Source organism: Phoenix dactylifera, unplaced genomic scaffold (assembly GCF_009389715.1).
Source record: "Phoenix dactylifera cultivar Barhee BC4 unplaced genomic scaffold, palm_55x_up_171113_PBpolish2nd_filt_p 000007F, whole genome shotgun sequence".
NCBI lineage: Eukaryota > Viridiplantae > Streptophyta > Magnoliopsida > Arecales > Arecaceae > Phoenix > Phoenix dactylifera.
In genome coordinates, this window is record NW_024067666.1 from 133,419 (window position 1) to 146,756 (window position 13,338).

The window sequence follows — 13,338 nt, forward strand, 5'->3', positions numbered from 1 at the left end:
GAATAAAATTTCTATGTTTCATAAAAAAAATTTTATGAGAGACATTGAAAAATATTTTTCAATCTATTGAATATTGGATTTCTTTTTTTTAAAAAAACTATCTTTAAACCATCAAAATCTATAGATATGATCTTTTTCTTTATTAAGAGTATAATAAGTATTTCACACAATTTTTTCAAAAAAGTAAATGTTCAACCAAACATAAGCTACTCTGCAATATACCAATATTGTATAGTCAACTAAATATACTAAAACTATTTTTTTCAGACATTATATTTTTTTAAATTATTTTTTAAAAAATATTTTGATTTTTTTTTTCTCAACCAAACAGACCCTCAATGCTAAACTAGCCAACTGGTAAGTGGTAACCTCGTGAGCATGGAAAGAAACTTGCGAGAAAAAGGAGAACCATGAAGTATAATGATTGGAATGGTTAGAGCAATTAAGCTGGACAGTCGGTCATATTTATCGCCCATGAACGCATTAAATCCATGCATTGATGGAAGGCCTGCACCTGAGTGAGTTTGTTGTCAGAATTTTGCCATCAGCAAGATTACATATCCTTTCTTATGATTAGAATATTAAGTAAAGTACCTCCTATCATGAGTTTTCTGAGTTTAGATTTGGTTTGCTGGCTGTGCTACTCTCCTATTTATGAAGGCAGTTTTAGCATAACGCAAGGTAATGGTGCAAGGTTGCCAAATACTAGTTCAAGTTTACTTAATCTCTTCAATAATCTTTCCCACAACATCCGTTTCTATTACCCTTTATTCTTCCATGTGACTATGTGTTGGGGGGAATAAAGTTTCCCCCCAAATGACATAAATGCCCCAGAGAAGCCGTACAACCTCCGACCCCGGACAGCAGAAGTCAGCGTCCGACCTCGGAACGCTCGGCCACGAGACGACCGACCCCGAGACCTCCGACCTAAGAGAAACCCCGATGTCCGAGGACCGTACTCTAACATCCCTCCGGCATTTATTGCGCATGGCCGCTGTAATCTTCCGGCACACTCAACAATAAATGCGGATCTCCGGCTTACTCCACCATTAATGCGGATCTCCGGCTTACTCCACCATTAATGCGGATCTCCGGCTTACTCCATAATAAATGCGCGTGGCTCCTGACATCTACGGATCCCCAGCTCTCCACGGCAAATCGACCCAGCAGGGTCTAGTCGACTATGATAAGTCTCTGATCTCGGCCATACCGCCAACATCAGTGCAATGATTCGCCTGACCGAGCACCGACCTGAACAACATGCCGAGCCATACTACGGCCTCTCCCTGTTACATCACAGGTAAACCGACCCCCGCATATAAAAGGGAGCCTTGGCCTCTCAAGAGGGAAGGGGAACATTGGTACCCCCAAAAAATCACTGTTTATCTTCCTTCTCCATACTATTTGCCCCCCTCACTGACTTGACCGTCGGAGGGCCGGCGCCGGAAAACCCGGCCACCGGTTCGTGTGCAGGCACCCAGACAGAGGACGCCGCCAGCCGACGGATCGCCACCCCGCAGTGAGAACCTGCTGCTCCTTCTCACCGACCGGCCCCGACGGAGGACGCCGCCCGCCGACGGACCGCCGCCCCGCCGTGAGGACTCACATCCGCTCCCTCTCTTCGACCGAAGATTGCCCCCGGGTCCAATTTCCAGCAACAGTTGGCGCTAGAGGAAGGGCCCGAGTAGCAGTCATGAAGTTGAGAAGTAAGGGAGCCTCTAACATCTCCCGGCGTCCCCCGCAAAGTCCTGGACACTCCGTCCAGAATTCTCCAACTCCAGCTGATCCAGTTCCTCAGGTCCAGCCGGAACAGTTTAACGCCCTGGTGCAGCAAGTCCAAGCCCTGGCCGCCGTCGTTCAAGGCCTACGGCGCGAGGAGGCTTTACCCTCACTTCCCCCGCAGGCCCAGGCCCCGCCGGAGTGTCTCCCCAACGGCCCGGTTCTCCCCAGCCAAAATTTGCATGGCTCCTCCAGAGCCAACAATGGAGAACGAGCTTCTCCCCAGAGAGAGTCACCGGGAGAAGGTTTCGACCGGAGACCCCAACTCTCTGAGGCGGAGTCAGCCCCGGACCGCCGTGGGCTGGCGCAAACTACAGCGACAATCCCACGGGTGGGGGAGCTTGACCGAAAAGTTGAGCATCTGGAGCGCCAGATCGCGGCACTCCACAGCAAGAAGGCAAGACAGGAAGGGGACTTTGAGTTCACTACCAAGTCCCCCTTCTCCCGCCAGATCGAGGACGAGCCGGTTCCCGCGAGGTTCAAAATGCCTCAGGTGGAGCCCTACAGCGAAATCACCGACCCCCTTCAACCTAGCATACGGCACTGAGGCCGTCATCCCGTTAGAGATCGGCCTGCCTTCTCCCAGAGTGGAGCATTACGACCCCGACACCAACTCTTCCCAGCTAAGGAGCAACTTGGACCTTGTCAAAGAAACGAGAGAGGTCGCCCGGGTTCGCATGGCGAGATACCAACAGCGAACGGCCCAATACTACAACTCCAGAGTCAAGCCCAAGCTCTTCAAAGTAGGGGACCTCGTCCTCAGGAGAGCCGAGGCTTCTCAACCGACCGAGCAAGGAAAGCTCGCCCCAAATTGGGAAGGGCCGTATCAAATCGCCCGGGTACAACGACCAGGGGCGTACAAATTGAAGTCCCTGGAGGGGACTCTGATCCCACGAAGCTGGAACTCCGAGAATCTACGGATGTATTACCAATGAAACCCTAAGGGGTTCAAAACAATCAGGACAATGGACTCAGCTCCTTTTTCTGCAAATAGTTCTCTCACCTTGATAACTGTAATCCTCTTTTAATATTGGGTCGTCTGTGATCCTCAGATTCCCCGGCCAAAATCGGGATGCCTCGAGGCTCGACCGTAGAGTCCCAAACTCCCTCGACCTCGGGAAGAATCGCAAGACGATGAGACGTGGAATGGAGCAGGATTCCTCGACTAAGGCCGAGATGCCCCGAGTGTCGACAGTGCGTGCCCAGACCCCTCGACACTTTGGGAAGACGGAGTAGTACCTTCGCGGCCCCCCGTGGCGCTCATCACCAACAACGGGGTAGTACCTTCGCGGCCCCCCGTAGCGCCTCCTCGACTAAGGTCGGGATGCCCCGAGGGTCGACCGTAGAGAACCAGACTCCCTCGACCTCGGGAAGGCGCCGTGAGGGGTGGAAAGGGTGGCTCCACCTGGGGCGCCACGAAGTGGACCCCCAGGAGCGGTCGACGATCCCCGATCCCCGAAGCGAGCGATCCCTCGACTAAGGTCGAGATGCCCCGAGTGTCGACAGTGCGTACCCAGACCCCTCGACGCTTCGGGAAGACGGGGTAGTACCTTCGCGGCCCCCCGTGGCGCTCATCACCAACAACGGGGTAGTACCTTCGCGGCCCCCCGTAGCGCCTCCTCGACTAAGGTCGGGATGCCCCGAGGGTCGACCGTAGAGAACCAGACTCCCTCGATCTCGGGAAGCGTCGCAGGTCGACAGTGCGTACCCAGACCCCTCGACCTGACGAACGATTCCTCGACCAAGGTCGGGATGCCCCGAGGGTCGACCGTAGAGAACCAGACTCCCTCGACCTCGGGAAGGCGCCGTGAGGGGTGGAAAGGGTGGCTCCACCTGGGGCGCCACGAAGTGGACCCCCAGGAGCAGTCGACGATCCCCGATCCCCGAAGCGAGCGATCCCTCGACTAAGGTCGAGATGCCCCGAGTGTCGACAGTGCGTACCCAGACCCCTCGACACTTCGGAAAGACGGGGTAGTACCTTCGCGGCCCCCCGTGGCGCTCATCACCAACAACGGGGTAGTACCTTCGCGGCCCCCCGTAGCGCCCCCTCGACTAAGGTCGGGATGCCCCGAGGGTCGACCGTAGAGAATCAGACTCCCTCGACTTCGGGAGGTACCACAAGTCAGCAAAGCGTCCGCAGACCCGCCGACCTGACACAAGACCCCTCGACCAAAGTTGAGGTGCCCCGAGGTCCGACCACAGGGTCTCAAACTCCCCCGACCTCGCAAAGAGCTGCAAATCAATAAAGTCTCCCCAAGCCCTCTCAACCTCGGCGGGTGCTGTCGGGTCCGTGAGAAGCCCGAGCCCCCTTAAAGTCAAAAATGACTCCGCAGGTCGACGAGGAAGGGAAGCAGCTTACTCCACCATGCGAAGCATAACTCTGAGAATGAAAGAGGTACATTCAACTGGACGCCCTCCTTGTCAAATTTTATTTACATATTGCTGAGCGGAATCTTAATGTTGGAGCCTTATCTCGCCCCAAAGTCGGGCCTCTCTAACGGGTCGGCTTAGGATCGACCTCCTAATTACATTATGCATGCACCGTTCGTCAAGTCTCCGAAACTGGTACAGAGGATTTCATAAATTAGTGCCCAACTCGGCTCTTCGACGTAAACTCCTACGTCCGGCTGAAAAAGTGGTCCCGGCCACGAATGTGCCAGCCAAACACGGGTACCAAGGCAATCTCTGGAAACCCCAGCCTTGCTCACCGAAGCCTCGGCAGAGTCCGAGAACAATAACTACGAAAACCTTCGGTAATAACCTGCCTATTGGCCCGTGCTCCCTCTGAGGGGTTTGGAGTTAAGTTCGGAGACCCGACTAAACTCCCCGATTAGCGGCACGCACAGACCTAGTCCGGTCTTAGTTAAAGGGCTAAGGCCCGACCTCGACGCCTTGGGACTTTTCTAAAGGCTAAACGCAATGACCTCCACGACTCCCAAATCCGAGCTATAGGACTTAGAGAAATTTTCTAAAAAACTCAAGACTCGGAGCTCCTCTTCGTCGGGATGACTGGAACCCGAGAAGGCTAAGACGTAGCCCGGGAAGAAGGGCAACTTCGTTAAGCAGCCCGGAAATTAAAATGCAAAGCTAGGCCATCGAGGCGGTTCGCTAAGGCCCTGGCCTCGGTCACTACAATAGAGGGAAAGATGAACACGGAATGGCAAAAATACTTTTTCATTAACAAAGGGCCGGAAGGCCAATTACAAAATTGGAAGTCGGCCGCTCAAGGGCCGACCCCGGATACAATGAAAAAGAAAAGAAAAATATGCTAAGTCCTAAGCGGCGGGAGCCACATCCGGGGGGTCGTCCGGCACATTGATGACCTCAAGACCTTCCTCCGGAACAGGCTCGGGGTCGGGAGCAGGAGCTTCGGGCACCACCTCCGGGACAGCGTCCGTCTCGGCCGCCAGAGCCACCTCCATGACACCGTGCACCTCGGCTACCCCCGTCGAAGGCTCGGCGGGGTCTTGCTCATATATTCCCGCCTCGGATGTCAGGATGGTGGGAAGAGCTCGCACGTCGGACCCCCAGCCCCGGTCCTCCCTCGGACGGACCGTCGAGAAGTCGTACTGAGGGCAGTACAGGCGCACCTGCTCTCGGAAGTTCTCGAAGCCTCGAAGGAAACCGTCGACCGTCTCCTCCTCCAACATGTCGCGGAACTCTTGCGACTCTTTGAAGAGCTCCACGGCGTGCTCGGCTCGTTCGAGAGCCCTCCTCTCCCGGGCCTCAAGTTGCTCGAGTCGGAGGCGAAGGGCCCTCTCCTCATACTCGAGGGCCGCGACCCTGGCCTGGACCTCCCCCAAGCGCGCCTCCGTGCCGCGCATGGTTGCCTTGGTCATGGCGTGAGTCGCCTTCTCCTCCTCAAGCGCCCCCACCACGGCAAGGCGCTCGGCCTCGGTGGCCGCCCACCGAGCCTCGGCCGCGGCTGACACCGCTTCTAGCTCGGCGATTCTTTTCTTGGCCGGCTCCAGCTGCTGGCCGAGCTGCCGAACTTCTTCCCGATACCCGTGGGCGAGGAACGCCATGGTGTCGAGCTCGAGAATATGCTGAAAAAAAAAAAAAAAAGAAGAAGCGAGGGTATTGTGAGTTGAAAGGCACGTATGCACGCTAATAACTCCGGAAAATTAAGAAGGGAACTTACCCGGGCCGTGCTGCAGTAAGCACTGCCGGTGACCTCCTCCAGCGAAATCCCCCGGAACACGGCCCGGTCCGCTGGAAGCACTGCACGCCGCAACATGGAGCGTGCGACCTCGGCGTCCTGAAAGGCCGAGCTCCCCTCAGGAATGGAAGAGTCCGGCTCAACCGACTCTTCTCGGAAAGCTTGGGAAGAGCTCGGCACGATCGAACCCGAGGTCCCGGAGCCGCTCGCCTCGGGGCCTCGGGCAGGCCCGGGTCCTGGCTGCTGCGGCCGGGCCACGGACGATTCCCCCCGCCGGGCAAGGGGGGCAGGGCAAGGAGGGGCCGATGGGCCCGCACCACTGACCACCCGCTCCCGCCTCGGGTCGGCCGCAGGGGCCCCCGCCTCGGGGCCACTCGTCCCGGCCGACGAGGAAGCGCCGTCTGTCCTCGCCCTCCTCCGAGGCTGGGGATTAGCCCCCCCGGCCTCGGCCTCCCGCCTCCTCAGGCGGGAAAAAAGCGACGTGTTACTGGTCGGCATACGGGGAATATCTGAAATCAAAAATTTTGTTAAGTGTCAGGCCAGTGGCAGTAAAAGCGAAAGACAAAGAATGAAAATAACGTAGCCGCCCTTACCCTCGGGGCGCGCCGAGCTCAGACCCACGCTCGCCAGGGCGTCCTCCCGCAGGAGCTCGGTCAGGTCGTTGCCCCTCCCGAGGGCTCGCACAGAGTCTAGGATCCTCAGCTCCCTCCCCGTGGGCTCGGAGAGTCTGTTGAGGGCCTTCAGCCGTGGGTGTCCCCACCTCGGCTCAAACCCCCAAGGCGCCACAGACGCCAGAAAGAAAAACTTCCTCTTCCACTCGTGGATCGAGGAAGGGGCGCCCCGGAAGTGTGACATACCGCCCCGAAAGGCGAAGTACAACCACCCTACGTCCGCCGGGTTTTTCTTTAACAGAAAACACCGACGAAAAAGGCCTACCGAAATCGGGATCCCGTGCCCGAGGCACAGGGATAAAAACCCGATTATGGTCCTCCATGAGTTCGGAGCCAACTGCGCCGGGACGAGCTGGTACGCGGCCAGTAAGTCGCTCATGAACTCATGGGCAGGAAAACGCAGGCCCGCCCAAAGTGTCTCGCGGTAGACCGCGATCCGACCTGGGGGCGGCTGCGTCACCCTGTCTTCCGGCCCTGCGGTTTCAAGGCGAAACCCGGGCTGGAAGAAGAAACGGGAGCGGATTAATTCCAGCTCCTCTCCCGACAGACTCGACCCGACCTCTTCGGGACTGGAACCCATTCTCACGGAAGAGTGGAGCAAAAATTAAGAGTAGAAAATGGAAGTTGACGAGGAGGAAAAAAGAGAAAACCCTAGTGAAAACAGGAAGAAAACCTACTGGACATTGCCGGAAATCGCTCCGGGCACCACCAGCAAGATTCAGCTGAGGGAGGAAGCAGGGGGGAAAGACGACGAAAATAAGAGGCAGCCAAGCAAGACCTTTAGGGCAGACTCGTGGGGTTTATATGGACCCCCCTGACGGCCCAGATCGACGGGGTCGGTTCTCATCCCCCCGACCGAGTTGCGCCACGTGTCGACCTCGGAAGCCGAGGCACCGTATTCACTCCGGTTTAATAAATCGGATACGAAATCGAAGCGTTGTCCCATCGGATCTCGGGGCCTCATCATGGGTCCACAGAATCAAATCGTCTTGAGGAACGAGCGGACGTAACCCCCGCTCCCCTCGTTTAATAAGATCTGGGACACGTGGAGCCCCGATGAGGCCTCCACTTCTTCGGAATTATGATCCAGTAACATGAAATCGAAAGCGTCCGACCTCGGGTCGCGCCGCGTGTCCGTTTCAAACCCCGTAACGGCACACTCATTAATGAGCCAGAAGCGTCGATTACGGAATCGAGACATCGCCTCGACGAGCTCGAGGTCCCCCCTCATTAATCCGCCGTAAAATGATCTTGGCGATTCAAGAAGCATGATGATACGAGCCCCATCATTAGCTCACCGAATAAAGCAGCCTCGAGACGCCAAAGGGCGCATATCTCACCATGAAGACTCCGGAAAGCACAAGGGGGCGGGCGAGACCTTCCCCCCAACCTTAGTGACAGATTTTACTTCCCACGTCCGAGCCCCACAAGCCGCTCGAACTCGGAAGTCGGGGGGTAGTGTTGGGGGGAATAAAGTTTCCCCCCAAATGACATAAATGCCCCAGAGAAGCCGTACAACCTCCGACCTCGGACAGCAGAAGTCAGCGTCCGACCTCGGAACGCTCGGCCACGAGACGACCGACCCCGAGACCTCCGACCTAAGAGAAACCCCGATGTCCGAGGACCGTACTCTAACATCCCTCCGGCATTTATTGCGCATGGCCGCTGTAATCTTCCGGCACACTCAACAATAAATGCGGATCTCCGGCTTACTCCACCATTAATGCGGATCTCCGGCTTACTCCACCATTAATGCGGATCTCCGGCTTACTCCACCATTAATGCGGATCTCCGGCTTACTCCATAATAAATGCGCGTGGCTCCTGACATCTACGGATCCCCAGCTCTCCACGGCAAATCGACCCAGCAGGGTCTAGTCGACTATGATAAGTCTCTGATCTCGGCCATACCGCCAACATCAGTGCAATGATTCGCCTGACCGAGCACCGACCTGAACAACATGCCGAGCCATACTACGGCCTCTCCCTGTTACATCACAGGTAAACCGACCCCCGCATATAAAAGGGAGCCTTGGCCTCTCAAGAGGGAAGGGGAACATTGGTACCCCCAAAAAATCACTGTTTATCTTCCTTCTCCATACTATTTGCCCCCCTCACTGACTTGACTGTCGGAGGGCCGGCGCCGGAAAACCCGGCCACCGGTTCGTGTGCAGGCACCCAGACAGAGGACGCCGCCAGCCGACGGATCGCCACCCCGCAGTGAGAACCTGCTGCTCCTTCTCACCGACCGGCCTCGACGGAGGACGCCGCCCGCCGACGGACCGCCGCCCCGCCGTGAGGACTCACATCCGCTCCCTCTCTTCGACCGAAGATTGCCCCCGGGTCCAATTTCCAGCAACACTATGTTTTCTCAATGAGAAGCAACATCTAGGCCAACTTTTGTGATAGGGTATTTGCAAGAAATTTGTGTATGGCTAGTCAGAAGCAATTCTCTGGTTGGTGAACCATAGTCGACTTGATGTCATAAGCCGGTTACCTCAATATGCAGCTTGATATTATAGAAAAAAAAGAAAAAAGAAACATTTAGTGATTGCACGAAAGAACTCTCATTTGATACACATAATTTACTCATATTAATAAGTAAGTGGGCAAATGGCTACCTGGCGGGGGAAAAGAAAATCTCTCTTTTGAGTCCTGTGCACTAAGTAGTGTGATATTTTTGTAGTACTCCATTACCAACATGAGTCTTTTATAGTTTAAATTCTTGTGTCATGATTTGTCTCCTCAGGTGATCGATTTGCCCATGTCCACAAAATCTATATCTACCACAAAATAAAAAAAGAAATTTTTTTTTTTGTGCGTGTGTGTGTGTGTGGGGTTAGGGATGGGGATGGGGATGTGGGAAGAATCTAACTTGGCACGGTTGGCCGTGCAATTTTTTCTACGCGGCATTTTCGTGTTACTTAAGCATCTCCCAATGATGCAATTGCTTCTTTTCGTTCTCCAAAGCCTGTTCATGCCTCAAATGAGTGATTGGCGATGTCAAAGCGTGTGCATTTATTGTTCTCACAAGACCATCATGGGAGTCCAACGGATAACCATGGGATAAGCCATGTAGAATCCAACAAAACCTCGAGTCAATATTAGTCATTAATGGAGATGTTTAAAGTTTCCCACCTGCTCATAACTCCTCGTGGCCCCACCACCACACAAATGCCTCGAGGAGAAGGGGACGGGCATGAAGCCATTAATGCCAAGTTTTGGAGTTAGAAGAAATAGTGAAGCTTCGTGGGTCCCATACGCCAAAAGGATGGGCCTATTTAATGGTCAAATTTTAATGACATAAGCCCCACGGGAAAGTGAGACAACTATACGTGTCTTCCACGCACCTCTGTGGAAATCTAAATGTGAGAATAATGCTACCCTATTCCATACCCTCACCAAATTCTTCATGAATTGCTATGGATAAAATGGACGGTGAAGTTTATTTTATACCACCAACCCTTCGTGTAGGAATACCAAATCCAATTTTTGCTCATCCCGGATACATACGGGATATACTACTGCAGCGTTTTCATTCTAAATAACTGTGTAAAATTTAGATGTTAGTGGTTAGTTTCTTAATGAAGAAATAACCTCTGCTGCTGTATTCAATTAAAAACATTAATTTCTAGTCCTCATTTTACTTGCCATTTAACAATTGTGATTTGATTCCAGACTTTGATGGCTGATGCTCGTAAGTCTTCCTACTCGACACAATTCTAGCTATGTTTTTCTGCTGTGCTGATGCTGTAAGTGTTAAGGCTGGGAGTGTTTTAGATGTTCAGGACATTATGTGTATGTACACCATATTGTTCTTATGCTGTAACTTTCTATCTATGTTTAGGGTCTGTATGGTTGTCTAATTGAACTGGATACATTCAGTAATCTGATATTATATGCAGCCTTGAGCTTTTACCAAAAAAACAATTGTAATTTGATTAGGCTTCATTTAATGGTGTGCCTCATGTTATGTAAATTTATATGCTCAATTAAAACATAAACTTGGGAACTGAAAATCATATGTCCATCTAAATATGAGACTTAAACACTTTTGGCTAATATGTCCTCATCATTAGATCGCAATCGAACTAGGAACAAAAAACCTCCGGTATGTGCACTAGAAGAGATCGTAAAGAATGGTCTTTCTTTTTTGCCATGTATCCTTTCGCATCCATCTTAAAGACCAAACTAAAGAGTCAAAATATGATGGAACTCCCTCTAATGGAGTCGGTTTGTTCCACGACTTAAAAAAAAAAAAAAGCATGATGCATCGTCTGTGAGGTAGTTCGTTTGTATCCACCTCTTTTTTCTTGTAAAGCCATCTGACCCTCTTCATCCATCTGTGAGACATTTTTCCTCTTCTAGTTTTTTTTTCTTTCCTTTTTTTTTTTTTTTTTCCTTGCCATAGGCTGTATACTGTAGAACATTATATTGTAAAAACTATATATTATTTTTTTTATGCATCGGTAGCATAAGTCTACGTGGAGACTGGGAATTGTATGGAAGAATTCGTGAACTCCAATGTTAATAGAATGACCTGACGTTTTCATGCGTACGCTAAAGGTTTCTTAAATTTGTGCTAAAAAAATATCTACATGGCAGATTTGATGACAGCCGAGGACAGTAACGTTGGGGAAAAAATAAAAGCTGGGACCACAAAATCCCACTGGAAATAACAGAATCCAAAGAACTTTAGAACTTTCCACTTGTTACAGTTACCGTGTAGATATGACCCAGACTCGCCCGCCGCTCATTCTTCTGAGCCAGTCTCCAAAAGGTCTTTCGTACTTTCTCCCAGCATTAATTTCTTCCTCCCTAGCATTAAATGCTTCCACACCCCAACGGATTTCATTTAATAACACTATTAACGAATACTTTTCAAGCCTGCGGCCACGTTATCTTTGCTCCGGCTTTCCCCTTCCTTAAATTAATTGCTCTCTCTCTCTCTACCTCGACGCTCCTCTTCTCTTATTTACTCTCTCTTTTCTCCCTCTCCCAGTCTCCAACTTCTCTTTAATCTCTCGGGTCTCAAAGCTATCACTGGGATCAATGTTAATGGCGACGGAGGTGAGATCTTTGGCGAGGATTCTTAGTGGGTACAAGGAAGAGGAAGGGGAGGGGAAGGGGGAGAGGGAGGGGAATCTCGTCACCCGCGATTTCGTTGGTTGTTGTGGCGGCGGTGCTGTCGGTGTCGGGATCGATTTCCAGGTCCCTCCTGCCGGTTCACAGAAACGCCTCGATTCACCTGTAATCCCCCTCTTTTCTCTTCGCCTCAATCGATTTTTCTTCGATTTCTTTGAAGATATTTGGTTTAATCTATCAGTTCTCGAGACTTCCCTTTTAATGATGACTCGTTCGGTTTCCTGCCATCTCTTTCCTATTCATACTTATGTCCTTTTTTTTTTTATTTTTTTAATTACAATTATGAAATTTCATCGAAATATAAATCAATTTTCTGGTTTCTAGCATGCGAAAAATGCAAGAGCTGTTTTTTTTTTTTTTTAATTGTTATGTTTTTATTGAATCGTTCTCTTTTGGGCTTAAACGAGTTTTCAAATCCGTGTGTCGACAGTCCGGTCGGATACACCTGACGAAGCCCGGGTCGGCTCCGGCGAACCGCGAGCTCCAGGACCTCAACCTCCCGCCAGCCACCGACGGGGACGAAGCCGGCGGCGTCCCCCCCCCGCCAGGGGACTCCGCCGCCCTGGACCTCAACCTCGTCGCTCCCGCCGTCTCGGAGTACCGCAGCGTGTGCACTCTCGAGAAGGTCAGGTCCGCCCTCGAGAGGGCGGAGCGCGAATCTAGAGGGAGGCCGCATCAGCGAAGAATGGGCGCTTCTCCTTCGTCCTCGTCGTCGTCGGCGGCGGCCACGACCTCATCGATCAAGCGGCGTGCGGGCGAGGAGGGAGTGGACGGCTCTGATTCGTCCTTCGGTGGGTCCTTGATGGCCGCGCGGTGCCCCAGATGCCTCTTCTACGTGCTGGTGGCCAATCAGGACCCGCGGTGCCCCGGGTGTCGCTCGCACGTGCCGGTCTCCGCCATATGCAGGAAGAAGCCTAGATTCCAGTTTTAGTTCATTCAGTGACCAACTTGAGATCCAAGAACTACATAGAATTGTCACTCAGGAATATAGAAAAAAACATGAAAATGAGTTAATAGCTTTTTTTTTTCCCTATTCGTGAATGAGAAAAGAAGCTAGCTCGCACGAGATAACTATTGTTGTTTTGTTATTTGATACTATTTTATTTGTATTTTATTTATATTGTTGACTATAAATAAACATAATCTTGTAAATTAAATTATCAAGGTTGCTTTTAAAATGTATTTTTGCGTTGGTAAAAAAGAATGATAGGAAAGAGGGATGCTTTCATCAGCTAAAGCGAAAAGCTAAGAAAGGATTTAAGTAATTGTAGAGTTTGAAAAAACTAAAGAAGCTATGAATATTCATATATATATATATATATATATATATATATATATATATATATATATATATATATATATATATATATATATATATTTAGATGCTTTTTATTTATAAGCAGGTATTGGAGAAGGAAGAACAATAAATAGCTGTAAGTGGCAACATCGTAACTACAAAAATAATTGCCGTCGTTAATTTGTAATTCATGACCATTTCTTGAATCAAGTGCGAACATTTATGAGTGAATAGTCAAATTTATTAAAATTTTTTGATAAGGCATTAACACCATAGCAAGTTGAAAAG

General features: G+C 51.2%; 1 protein-coding gene across 1 annotated transcript; it reads left to right on the forward strand.

Annotated features, from left to right (window-relative positions):
• Nucleotides 1-11,404: 11,404 nt before the first annotated feature.
• On the forward strand, nt 11,405-12,913 carry LOC103705417. Its single transcript, XM_008789123.4, has 2 exons — nt 11,405-11,858; nt 12,184-12,913. Exons 1-2 carry the CDS (start codon nt 11,661-11,663, stop codon nt 12,682-12,684), a joined length of 699 nt encoding a protein of 232 aa, XP_008787345.3. The 5' UTR covers nt 11,405-11,660; the 3' UTR covers nt 12,685-12,913.
• Nucleotides 12,914-13,338: the final 425 nt, after the last annotated feature.